The sequence below is a fragment of the Carettochelys insculpta genome, chromosome 1 (assembly GCF_033958435.1).
Source record: "Carettochelys insculpta isolate YL-2023 chromosome 1, ASM3395843v1, whole genome shotgun sequence".
Classification (NCBI taxonomy): Eukaryota; Metazoa; Chordata; order Testudines; family Carettochelyidae; genus Carettochelys; species Carettochelys insculpta.
The window spans coordinates 122,075,865-122,088,529 of record NC_134137.1 but is presented as its reverse complement, the minus strand read 5'-3'; the positions used below and the strand labels follow the sequence as shown (position 1 = coordinate 122,088,529).

At 46.0% G+C, this 12,665-nt stretch overlaps 1 protein-coding gene across 3 annotated transcripts in view; it reads left to right on the top strand.

Annotated features, from left to right (window-relative positions):
• Positions 1–12,665, top strand: part of SH3RF3 (SH3 domain containing ring finger 3) — a 456,298-nt gene that overhangs the window by 299,015 nt on the left and 144,618 nt on the right. For all 3 annotated transcript variants that reach the window (XM_074991008.1, XM_074990999.1, XM_074990989.1), the window contains exon 3: positions 7,899–7,994. In XM_074991008.1, coding sequence (XP_074847109.1) covers positions 7,899–7,994 — 96 coding nt within the window. The remainder of the gene's footprint in view (positions 1–7,898; positions 7,995–12,665) is intronic.

Genomic DNA, 12,665 nt, shown 5'->3' with positions numbered 1-12,665 from the left:
CTGCTGAGACAGAACTCACTACCACCAAAGGCAGTGAGGTCTGCAGGAGCTGAGGGCACAATAGGTATGTCTAGTCTACACTGAAGTTAAAACCTTGTGGCTAGCTCAGGCCAGCTGACTCAGGCTAATTGGCCATGTAGATATTCGGGACTGGGCTGGAGCTCTTGGACCGTGTGAGCTGGAAGGGTCCCAGGGTTTGGGTTGGAGCCCAAGCCCAAATCTGCAGTTATACAGCCCCTTTGCCCAAGCCCTTCAAGACTGAGCCAGCTAGAACAGGCCAACTATGCATGAGCTGTGTCTACCTGTGCACAAAACATCAAAATAAGCAGCCCTTTTTTGAAAAAGCGGGAGGAGCATCCACACGTGTAAAACCGTCTTTTGAAAGGAAATCAAAAGAACAGGACGCAGATGTTGAAATCTGAACCCCAATCCCAGATCAGGAAAATCAGCCCCTTTCGAAATACTAAATACAAAGAGTGCACATGTAGATGCTCCACAGTCCGCTTTTTCGAAGTATGGGTCCACCGTGGCGCCGGTCAGCTGGAGCGTGGGGCCGCTCCAGCCAGCAGCAGCAGCGGGGCTCTATGGTCCCTGCATTCGACTGCCTTAAAGCCTCATGCACGCAGGAAACCTGTGGCATGAAGCTGAGAGTGTGCTAGGAGCAGCCTCTTCACATGCTCCAGCCCCACACTCGAGCGCCACAGCATGGCCAGCAGCCAGCCCCACCACAAGCCCCACGCCCCGCCCCCCGAGCCCCCACATGGCTCCCAGGGGGAGGAAAAAAAGGGGGCCCCCTCCTGAACGTAGCGAGAGCTGCGAGACCTCCTTGGCCTGAAGGAGGAGGAGGTCCTGCAAGATATGGGGGTCAAGTGGCACAATGCTTCTGCCTTCAGCTGCCTGGCGCAGAGCCTCCAGACAAGGGCCACCTGGAGCGTACTAGGAAAGGCTGGGCAGCACTTGGCTCATGCGGAGTGGAGGGAGGGATCCTTTAAAGGGAGCGCCTGGGTGCAGCCCCAGAAGGGTTTGTTGGCCATGGGACCCCGTCCACAGCGTTTCCTGCCTCCCTTCTTTCGAAAGAGGGCTTGGAGCCATGTGGATGCTCTCTTTCAAAAGACCTGTGGCAGCACTTTGAAAGCGTGGATAGAAATGCTGATCCGATAATGGTGGCGGGTGCTCCCTTTCAATGGCCGCCATTTCGACCACCAAACTTCAATTTTCACCTTTTTGAAAGAGTGCTCACATGTAGACCTAGCTTTGGTGTCTGAATACTAGACATATCCTCAGCAGCCTATCTGAAGCCATCAGAAGTCAAACCCTTATTTTGGAATGACATTTTGTACCAAGCTCATCAGAAAGCTGCTGACTCATCTTCTGTCCACAGGATAGTACACTGGTACTAAGCATGTAATGAAGTGTGGGGTAGGGTTTTTGAGGCAAACTGAAGCTAGTAAAAAAAAAATAAGGAAACATTGTTCCATCAGAAAATGCCATTTCAATTAAATAGAAATATCCTGGGGAACGAGTCCATTTCAACCAATTTTGTTCTGTGAAAAATTGAAATGAAAATCCTTACTGGAATGAAATGCATTAGTTTTGAGAAATCTTTGATATTTGTTACTTTATTTTGTATTATAGTTGATATTTTATTTTAAAATGGCACTTTATTTTACATTTTTATTTTATGTCTTACACTTTTATATTATACCAATTGCCAAATAACCTGCAACTCTTTTGAACTCAGTAGAGTTAAACTAGTAAGCTTAAAACTCTTTTAGAAGTTTATGCATTAGCAGTTGAGTAGCTGTTTATATGAGCCCAGTGGTAATCTCATATTAGCTTTACACCAGTTTAACTGCACTGAGTTCAAAAGAGTTACAGCTAATTTGCACCAGTGTAATATTAAAATTTAGTGCACCAAACTGTACCACCTCTACTTACTTGATTCTTGCACAGTAACTCAGGATCCAGTCTAACTGATGTTTTCACTTTACTTACTCCCTCCCCACTGCCAAATACTCACTGTCGCTCATCAGTGCTACAATCTACAACTACAACAAGGAACCAGATTCCAGTCTTAGTTACATTAGTGTAAACCTGAAGTCATCCACTTACTTCAGGACAGTTTCTTCAGATTTACACTCAGATCGGAATTTAGTCCAAAGTTTCACTCCTATGCTAAATCCCCCTTTGTTTGTCCCCACACCGCATTTTTTTAAAATCACAGTGGTCACTTTCATTATGTATTTCCTCCCAGCCATCAGACTTTTAACATTAACATTTCAATTCAAGGGGCATTTCTCTATCTGTCGTGTTGTCACTGTAGTATTATGCTGTTGTGAGGACTTTCTTGCCAGCTGGCAAGTGTACATGGCAGGCTCCACAGAGTAATTTGTTGTGCCGTTCTGCCTTCACTGAAATCTTTCCAGTTCTCTAACACCAATAGCATTATCTCCATGGAACAGCAAATGAGTCTGCTTTGTACTGGTGCATTAACAGCAGTAAATGACTCTATTAAATATCATGCTGTGAATTGTGATTGTCATTGGAGACACAATTTTGTGTTATTTCTTCACAAAAGGTTTGATTTTTCAGTAAGACAAATTGGTTTGAAATTATTTATATTTGATTTCCATTCTGACAATGTTTATAAAATGAGATTGCAGGTCTTAGAATACTGTTGGTGAGGCTGTCAGGTGGTAACGAATACTAAGGCAGTTGGAAAAAAGAAGAAAAGAAAAAGTAGGGCCACCCAGTGTCACTGTGGAAATAACACTACATTCAGTCAGCTTTTGAAATAAGGTTTTAGACTCATATTCATTTGTGCCGCCTAGAAATCAATTTAGTTTATCTATAATAGTCAAGTGCATAAGATTGTATGGCACTCACAAGAGAGCTGCAGACTTTTTTGCTGTTCGTGGTCCTGTTGGGAACCTTTCTAGGTGTCAATAAGTAGTACTACAATACAAGTAATTTAAGGCTGCAAAATATTAGACATTGAAATCTTTGCCTCTTCAAAATGTAAGATGAATGCTGCTAGCTATCAAATGCCATGAAACTTTCTCTAAATAAATAATTTTAACTGACACTTCAGAATTTGTTGTGATCCATGGAATTTCTCAAGAACATGCTCAAGGAAATACTAGATGATTTTTCAAAGGCTGCACCCTGTTTTCCTACAAAAATGGCACTGGATACCAACATGTACAATTACCTAATTTGCTAATACACATAGATTTGGTAGCTGCAGTGAAAACCAAATTTAGGCATCAGTCAGAATTTGAAAATTTGGCCATAAAGGTGTACAGATCTCCTTGGAAGTGTAAAATGATGCATATAGGGTTGACCCAAAGTCTTTAATGTAGGAACTAAACAGAACTTAGGATAGAAGAATATTTATGGCAGGATTTTGAAACAATCTATTCTTTTGGTTGCCCGATTTTCTCTCCTGAGCTATAGACTTGTTTGATGGATTTGCTATTCACTGTTAGGATGGCACTTTGTCCTGCTCACTCTAGGGAATAGCTTGCTAGGTCTACGCCCCCTTCTGGTGATTACACACTGCCACTCTCTCAGACTGCACCTCCGCTTTGTCTCCAGGAACCACACCATCCTCTTTGTGCCTTGGCCCTTCAGCCAGGTGACTAAGTGCGTTCCCCTTCCTCACTCCCACCACCCTGACTCTGTCCCTGTAACAATGACTCAGGTAGTCTTCCTGTCCCCAAAGAGTATCATGTTTCCTGGGTGAATCCCAGACCTGCCCTCTACTCTGGAGTCTAGACCAGAGCCTTGTAATTAAGGTTTGCATCTCTACTACCTACTGCTCTCCACCCTGCACCCCTTCCTACAGGGCTGCCGCCTCTCTACCTCAAAGAGGGGACTGCAAACTTCCTCTCTGCTGCCTCCTCAGCTTTCAGTTTCCTGCCTTTATAAGCCCTCCCTGTTTCCACACAGCACTTCCCTTAATTAGGGCTTTCTTCCCAGGCTTAATTCTCTCAGACTGCAGTCTATGTGGGTGATTTGGCTTAGTTGTCCCAATCCTTCTCTTGCAGGGACAGTGGGGAGAGAACACCCATCACAGTTCTACACATACAGGCTACATCTACACTAGTAGTAGTAGTAGTAGGCATCCTTCAGTCTGCATAGACTGTGGATCGCGCCCTTTACAGTTTCAATTGAGGACTTCACTTACAGCGTCTACTGTGACTATGAAGACCCACACGAGAGTGACAGTCCTTGCTGCATCTCTTGCAGATGTAGTGGGTGTCTGGCAAGTCCTTATTGTGCTTTCTGTGCGCTCGCTTCTCCTCTGCTAGCTGTCTGATCCTCATCTCTCCCTTCTGAAGGCCCTTGTGTAACCCCTGCCTCCATCTGCTGCGGTCATCTGCTAGTTCTTCCCAGTTGTCCAGCTTGATGTCTACCTCTCTGAGGCCTCTCTTGCAGACATCTTTGTAGCGCAACTGGGGGCGTCCGGGAGGTCTTTTGCCAGAGGCTAGCTCACCATACAGGATGTCTTTTGGAATCCTTCCATCATTCATCCTGTGGACGTTGCCAAGCCAGCAGAGCCGACGCTGCCTGAGGAGGGTGTGCATGGTTGGGATTCCAGCTTGCTCGAGGATGGCGGTGTTGGTCACTCTGTCCTTCCATGATATTCCAAGTATGCGCCTGAGGCAGCGCAAGTGGAAGACGTTCAGCCTCTTTTCCTGGCGGGCATACAGGGTCCAAGTCTCGCTGCCATAAAGGAGGGTGCTGAGGATGCAGGCTCTGTAGACTTGCATTTTGGTGTGAGTGTACAGCTTGTTGTTATTCCACACTCTCTTGCTGAGTCTGGACAGAGTTGTGGCCGCTTTTCTGATCCTCCTATTTAGCTCAGTGTCCAACGACAGGGTGTCATTGATGGTGGACCCGAGGTAAACGAACTCGTGGACAACCTCTAACGTATAGTTGTCAATGCTGATTGATGGGGATTCAGCAACATCCTGACCGAGTACGTTTGTCTTCTTTAGGCTGATGGTAAGCCCAAAGTCCTTGCACGCTTTGGAGAACTGATCCAGCAGTTTTTGAAGCTGGTCTTCTGTGTGAGACACTACAGCAGCATCGTCTGCGAACAGCATGTCTCTGATGAGGACTTCTCGCACTTTAGACTTAGCTTTCAGCCTTGCAAGGTTAAACAGTTTCCCATCAGATCTTGTGTGCAGCAAGATGCCCTCTGTTGAAGATCCAGAGGCATGCTTCAGGAGGAGTGCGAAGAAGATCCTGAACAATGTAGGAGCAAGCACGCATCCGTGTTTGACGCCGCCCCTGATTCTGAAGGCATCCGATAATGCGCCGTCATATTGGATGGTTCCTCTCATGTCTTTGTGGAATGACTGGATCATCTTGAGTAACCGTGGAGGACAGCCTATCTTGTGGAGCAGTTTGAACAGACCATCCCTGCTGACCAAGTCAAAGGCCTTGGTCAGGTCGAAGAAGGCTATGTAGAGTGGCTTTCTCTGCTCCCTGCACTTCTCCTGCAGCTGCCTTAGAGAGAAGACCATGTCAACGGTAGACCTCTCTGCGCAGAATCCGCACTGCGATTCGGGGTACACCCTCTCAGCAATCTTCTGGAGTCTGCCAAGGATGACGCGAGCCAACAGTTTACCAGTGACGCTTAGGAGGGAGATTCCACGGTAGTTGTTACAGTCGCTTCTGTCTCCTTTGTTCTTGTACAACGTTACAATGTTAGCGTCGCGCATATCCTGTGAAACCTCACCCTCTTTCCAGCACAGGCACAGTAGCTCATGTAGAGCTTCCAGGAGTGTGTCCGCGGCACATTAGCACTCCTTTGAAATAAGCTCTTCTAGAAGATCTCTTGAGGAAGAACTTCTGAAAGAGTGTGTCCACACACAAAATCAAAAGAATGATCAGCTCTTTCAAAAGAGAGCATCCACACAGCCCACGCTCTTTTGAAAGAATGGGTCAGGGATCAAAAATACAGGCCCCATGAGGACTGGTCTTTTGAAAGAAGGACCCTGAGGAGCGTCTACACACATTTTCTTTTGAAAGAAGGTGTTCTTCCTGAAAGGGAGAAGGAGGAATGATTTTGAAAGGAGCTCTGCATTATTTTGATTTACTTTCAAAAGAATGAATTTTGTGTGTAGATGCTCCATGGGATCTGTCAAAAGAGCCCCCTTCTTTCAAAAATTCTTTCAAAAAAACTTGCTAGTGTAGATGGAGCCACAATACCCAGCCCTTTTGTAGGAATGGTGTAGAAATTAAGGTTTCTTTTTTTTGCAGAGACAAAGTATTGGGAATTCTCTTCAAAAATCATAAATAGTTATTTCAGAAGAGGCTTTGGCATTGAATAGTATCTCTTTGTCCAGAACATCAAGAAGAATAAACTCCTTCTCCACCCCTCTAGCTGTAACAAGCAGCTCAAGCACACAGTCTCTGACTGTTTTCACTGTCTTTCTTATGGGTTGTGATGTGAACAAATCAAGTGAATTATTTAATTTATTTGTGTTGTTTCACATCCCAGAGCTACAGACTATGATAATCTTGCATCAAGTGGAATCAATTGCGAAAGCTTCCTTATCTATGAGCTGTTTTCTGTAATGTGAGCAGAAACTGCGAAAACAGTGCTCTCCATTGAGATAGCTGTTCACTTATAACTGCCTCCTAAGAGCCCAGTGAGCAGTGGAAGTGTTGGTAATGCTGCTAGACAATATTGACCTCCCGTGGTCCAGCAAATTCTCTCCTTCGGCACAGGTCATGTCCTGAGGGTGTCAGGCTAGAGAAGTTCAACCCTTAGTGTACTCTAAGAAGTCTACACCTTTAACTGTACATTGCTTTGATTTGTACATTGTTGTTTTGTTTTATGACACATTATATAATGTGTTACATATCCTGTGCTATGTTGGAAATTACAATTTCTGTTTTGGAGACTGATTCTGAAGGGAGATGGGTACAAATAAGGCTTTAAGCCACATATTCATACCCTTACTCTTGGACCAGCTGAACTTCGCTGTGCACTCTGCAGCATGACCACTTATGAAGACTGGGGCCAGCATGAGCATTTGGCCATGAAACGTAGATGCAACAACACATGGCAGTTGCTGTTAACAAAGCGAATCACCTCTGATAAACATAGAATTACTGCCGTTGTTTCATGTTCAAGGTGTAGGGCAAAACTGCTTGTATGCCTACAGTAAGCAGTGTGATTCAGACAGTGCAGTACTGGCCTGAGAGTCAGGAAAGCTGGGTTCTAGTCACTGTTCTGCTGCTGGCTTACTGCATGCCAATGGGCAAGTCACTTAATAGGCATGTGCCTCTGTGAACCCGTTATCTGTGTCTTCTATTTAGACTGCAAGCTCCTGGGAACAAAGACTGCTTCTAACCACAGCGGAAGCGCGAGGAAATACAACTGTACTAGCCTTGATTGAGCTAAGATACAAAAAATTGGAATGTGCCCAGGCTGGTGTGAGCATGCAGCTGCCCCTAGAAAATACCCATCCAAGACACTGCGGCTGGGCTCCAGGGACCTAGTGTCTCCCATTCCTTGCACTGTTACTGCTACACTCAGTTACACTTGCACTAGCATGATCAGGTTGCCCAGTTATGTCCCTGTGAGATGAAACTTAAACTTTCAGCTCCAAGTGTAGAGACACCCTTTGTTTTCATGCAATGGCTAGCACCAGGATCTTAGCTGGGGCTTCTAGCTGCTGCTGAAATATAGAGAATAATAACGTTGTTGACAAATGCTGACTTTTTCATTTCAGCCTCTGTACAGCATGCAAGCAGTTACAGACTGAAGAAATCTTATGTGTTAAAAAGCTAATGAATTTAGAATTATCAAAGCATTTTCCTCTTTCCACATAAAATCTAATTTTGTGTTGTATGTGGTTTTCTCTCTCTGACTTTAGGATGAAATTTTAACTGTTATCAGACGAGTAGATGATAACTGGGCAGAAGGAATGCTGGGAGATAAAATTGGTATTTTCCCTATCCTCTACGTGGAGGTAAGCTCACAACTGTTAGTGCATGTTTTCTTTTGGTGATGTTGTTTGTTTAAGCACGCAGCAGGTCAGAATAACCTTGAAGTTCCTGAAAAGAGGACAAATATTTTGGAAATGCAGAGACAAGAAACTGTTCCCAGTGTTTTGATATAAGCCTCTCAATGAATTTACTCTTATCCTGGTCAATTTAATTTAAACCATCTGACAGGACAGGATGTATGCCTGTGAAATGTCAATGCCTTCCAGTCAAGGGGTGTTGGTGTAATCTCAGGGATACATAAGGAAAATAGTAGAGATAGTCACAATACAAAATTTACTATGTGGCCTGATTTGCAGTCACCTTAGAAGAAGGTGCCAATAAATGCACTAGCCTTTTCTCTGCATTCCATTTTCCATGACATTCCTTGTTGTTTGAATTCTCTGCAAACTATTTGGGGCCTCTGATTGTACTAAGAAAGCAAGGTTAAAAACAACTGAAATTAGGGTCAGCTGTGCTGTGAAAGCATAGACCTTCAATGGGGACACTACAGACGTTCTCTTTCCTTGTGGGAACTATGGCATCAAAAACCTTGTATTACCCTTTCAAGGGACACACTAGGCCAGGGGTCAGCAACTTGGGCCGCATGCTGACTTCTCTTGTGGCTCCCTGCCCTGCCGCTGCTGAAATAATGGAGCTAAATTTAATTGGTTTAATGGCCAGCAGGGCAGCGGGAGGGATCCAGCCATTCAACCAATTACATTTAGTTCCATTGTTGCAGTGGTGGCAGGGCAGGGAGCCACCCATGCTGCAGGTGGGGGGAGTGCTAAGCCCACGGGAGAGCTTGGGGGAGGGGTGGTCAAGTGCCCTTGCTGGAGCTATGCAGCCCTCCTGAGAAGGAGGTGGTGGCCACAAAGGAGCAGTGACAGCATGCGCAGCTGAGGAAGATCGTCAGCTGACCCGGGTTAATCCTGGGGATGGGGGCAGGGGTTTGGGGCTGAGGCAGGTGAACCCGGGGGATGGGGGTGGTGGTTTGTGGCTGAAAGGGATTAAGCCTGCAGATGTAGGGGGTGGGTTTGTGGGGTGGGGGATAAAGCTTAGGAGTAGGAGGAGACAGTTTGGGGCTGAGAGGGGTTAAGCCTGGGGATGGCGGGTGAGTTTGAGGCCCAGAGGAGTTAATTCTGGGGATGGGGGGCAGGTTTGTGGGATGGGGGTTAAAGCTTGGGGATAGGTGGCAGATTTAGGGGCTGAGGTGGGTGAAGCCTGGAGATGGGGGGTGGATTTGTGGGCAAGGAGGGGTAGAGTCTGGAAATGGGGTGTTGTGGCCTGGAGGGTTGATGCAAGCATTCCTCCTTCCTGCTTAAAAGCCTATCCCCAGGCGCAGTGTTTTCCTTGTCCTCATTTGCTTTCCAATCCTCCAATCCAGGGGTAAAAGTAACTTAAATTTTCTAACTGGTACAAATCATCGTGTGGGCACTGTTCTTAAAATAGGGGTTACAGAAAGTACAGTTTGATGTTATTTATTAGGGACCGTCTCGTATTCACATGCGTTGTGGCTCTTGAAATATTTGTTTTGTAAGTGAATTTGAAAATATGGCTCTTCTCACTATTTTGGTTGCAGCCCCCTGCCCTAGGCCCAATCCTTAGCTAAAGTAACTCAGAACAGTGCTGTTGATCTCAGTGGCACTACAGCAATTTTAGCTGGGTGAGGATCTGGTTCCAGTCCTCCTGCAGAAAACCAGACTGCCAGTCACCTTTAGGGTGGTTAGCAGACCTATCCAGCAATCACTGTGTCCAGAGGAGCACAGAAATTACAGACAACACCAGCCTATGCAATGGTATCACCAGTGTGAGGAGCAGTATATGCCAGTCAGAGGCTGGCAACACTGGCTGTTTGGCTTATTGGCTTGGGATCGTTACCCCTCAGTACTGCCTGTATATGACTGGCAGCCGTATTTTGGTTAAATGTGTTCCATATTCATTTGTACTTGAGATATCCCCCAGAGGATTCTATCCCTGTCTCAAGCACTTTTTCTTAGGTAAGTTTTCATTTCAAAATACCAGTTTGCATCTGTTTTCCTCCCCTACAGCTGATCAACGGCATCACTTGGTGCAGAAAGCTTCTGTGCATCACACACTTGAGTAATTTGCCTGTAGCATGCTCACAACATGTTTGGTTTATAAGCACTAGTAGATTTATACTAATATATGGGCCTTTTTCTGCTCTCAGACTTAGGGTACGTCTGTACTTATCAGAAGATCGACTCGATCATGGTCGGTCTTCCAGGGTTCAATTTAGCACTCATAGGCTGGGTCTACACTACAAAAATAACTTTGAAGTTGAGCACACCCTACTTCAAAGTTAAACTTCAAAGTTGGGCACTACTCCATTCCTGGGAATGGAGAAAGGTCTTTGAAGTTGAGCTTCCTTCGAAGTAACTTCAAAGTAAGGCAAAATGCATGTAGACTCTGCTGGCTACTTTGATATAGTGCCTCACATAGATGTTACTTTTGACATTAGTTCCTAGTGTAGACACACCCCTAGTGCGGACATGCTGAATCAAACCATCAGGGCTCTACCATCAAGCCTTGTACTTCTCACTGGCAGAAGGAGTAAGAGGTGGGGGAGTCGTATGGGGACGGCTAGGAAAACCACTCAACAATACATCAGTTCCAGCTATGTAATTGTCATTGCTGGAATTGCATATCTTAAATTAATTTTTCCACATAGTGTAGACCTGGCCTTATACTGGTGAAACACTGACTTCAATGGAGTTACTCTTCATTTATGTACCGTACAAAATCAGATCCATTGTATGTAGCATTCATGTGCTGTCCTCTCAGAAATTAGTTCTATTCCAAATATCTTAGTTAATGATTTGAGACAAAATAAAGATAATTAGTGCTCTGTCTGATTGTTTCATTAAAGCCTGAACATCACATGCCACACCTGACAAGAATAATAATACTAAAATGAGAATGTCTAGTAACTGTTGTTGAAAAATTGGCTGCTTGAAGGAAGCTAATGAATAGTGATTCTCTCTGCTCCAGTTGTAAGATGCATTCAATTAGTTTTGCCAGTTTTCATCCTTCTCTCACCTCTCCCTTACCCCTTTTCTTGATTCCAATTATCTGTTACCCTGATCTTTGTTCTCTTGAGCTGCACTGCGCAAAGATGAGTGAGGGGCCAAGACCGCCAGAAGCAGCCTATCAAAGGAGACTCTGCATGGTAACTCACAGACTGCTCTGAAGGGGCAGCTAATGCCAGGCTCCAACAGAGGAGCTGAATGACCAGGCCCAGGAGATGCTGCAGTGCATAAACGGCACAGCCACACGTGACAGTCTCTGAGCAGGGGTGTACAGCCAGGTTTACAAAACCAGGGGGAAACAGTGGTTTTTTTATAAATCTGATGGGATGGCTGGGAAGGCCTCTGTCGGTGCGAAAGCTGGCATGGGTATGAGTGCTTTGAGTGGTGGTTTAGTAGGCCTAAGTGAAACGGTCTTCCAGTGGTGACATGAGTAAATTAGCATATTCTGCCACTCTGCGGCTACTGATTCTGTGTAGCCCGGTCAGGCTTGGGGAGAGGTTCTTCCCCCCCCCCGCCCCACCCCGGGTCAGGGGGGACCACTCCACCTCACTATAGGAATCAGTCTTAACAACCATAAGAGTCCCAGAGAGTCAGGCCAGGCAGACAGACAAACAAGCCCAGGCTCTTGCTTAGGGCAGGCAGCTGTAATCCAGAGGCTCACTCTGGTGATTAGGCTGAGCACACAGTCAGCCAGGCCTCAATCCTCACTCAGGGCAGTGCCACAAACAGTTCCCACCGTATAAGTCCAAGCCCAGGTTCAGAGCAGGATACCCAACAGTTCACCATGTAGGACCAGGCCCTAGCACAGGACAGGGCAGCAAACAGTTGGGCAACCTAACAAGCCTGAGGGCTGAAAACACTGACATATGCCTACACTAGCAAGAGAGAAAGACCATGAATTAGGGGTGCTGGAGGCACAGGCCCACCCACTCCACTGTACCCCAACTTATGGCACTACCAGTGGCACACTGGTCTGCCACTGGGATCAGTGGGGATCCAAACAGCCACGTGCTCACTCAGCTCTCCCTGAGCCACTTCCAAATTCCCCCTTGGGTCACATCTCACAAGGCAGCAGGCTAGATTCCTGCATATCTGGGTAGTGCAGGGTCTCTGACCTGGCTGGTAGCTCCTCTTCAGTGAGGTCTAGCTGTGGGCACGGCAGCCCTGGCAAGTCTTGAGCCTCCTGTAGGGCTGTATCGGTCTCCCAGCCCAGGAGCTCAGGACCAGCATCTCGTTCCTCTGGTGGCTGGGGCTTAACTGAGCTCCTGGGCTCAGCTTTAATACTTTCTGTCCCACCCCCTGGCTTCCAGCCAGGTAATGGGCAGGTGTGGGGCTCCACTCCCACAACTGGGGGAGAGGTTCTTCACCTTCTGGGTCATTAAGGGGCCACTCCACCTCACTGAGTTCCAGTAACAGTAGCAGTTTGAATTAACGTACTCATGATAGAGGTCTTACGTAGAGCTTGTGCCCCCACCGGAAGTTTTACAATTTGACTGTTACGACTGTTTTTGGGTTGAGATATTATCTTTTGTTTATAAGCGAGCAAGTAAATTGCTTGACCACACTGGTTTGTTATGAAGTATATTCAAGAGACCAAATATCTCATGT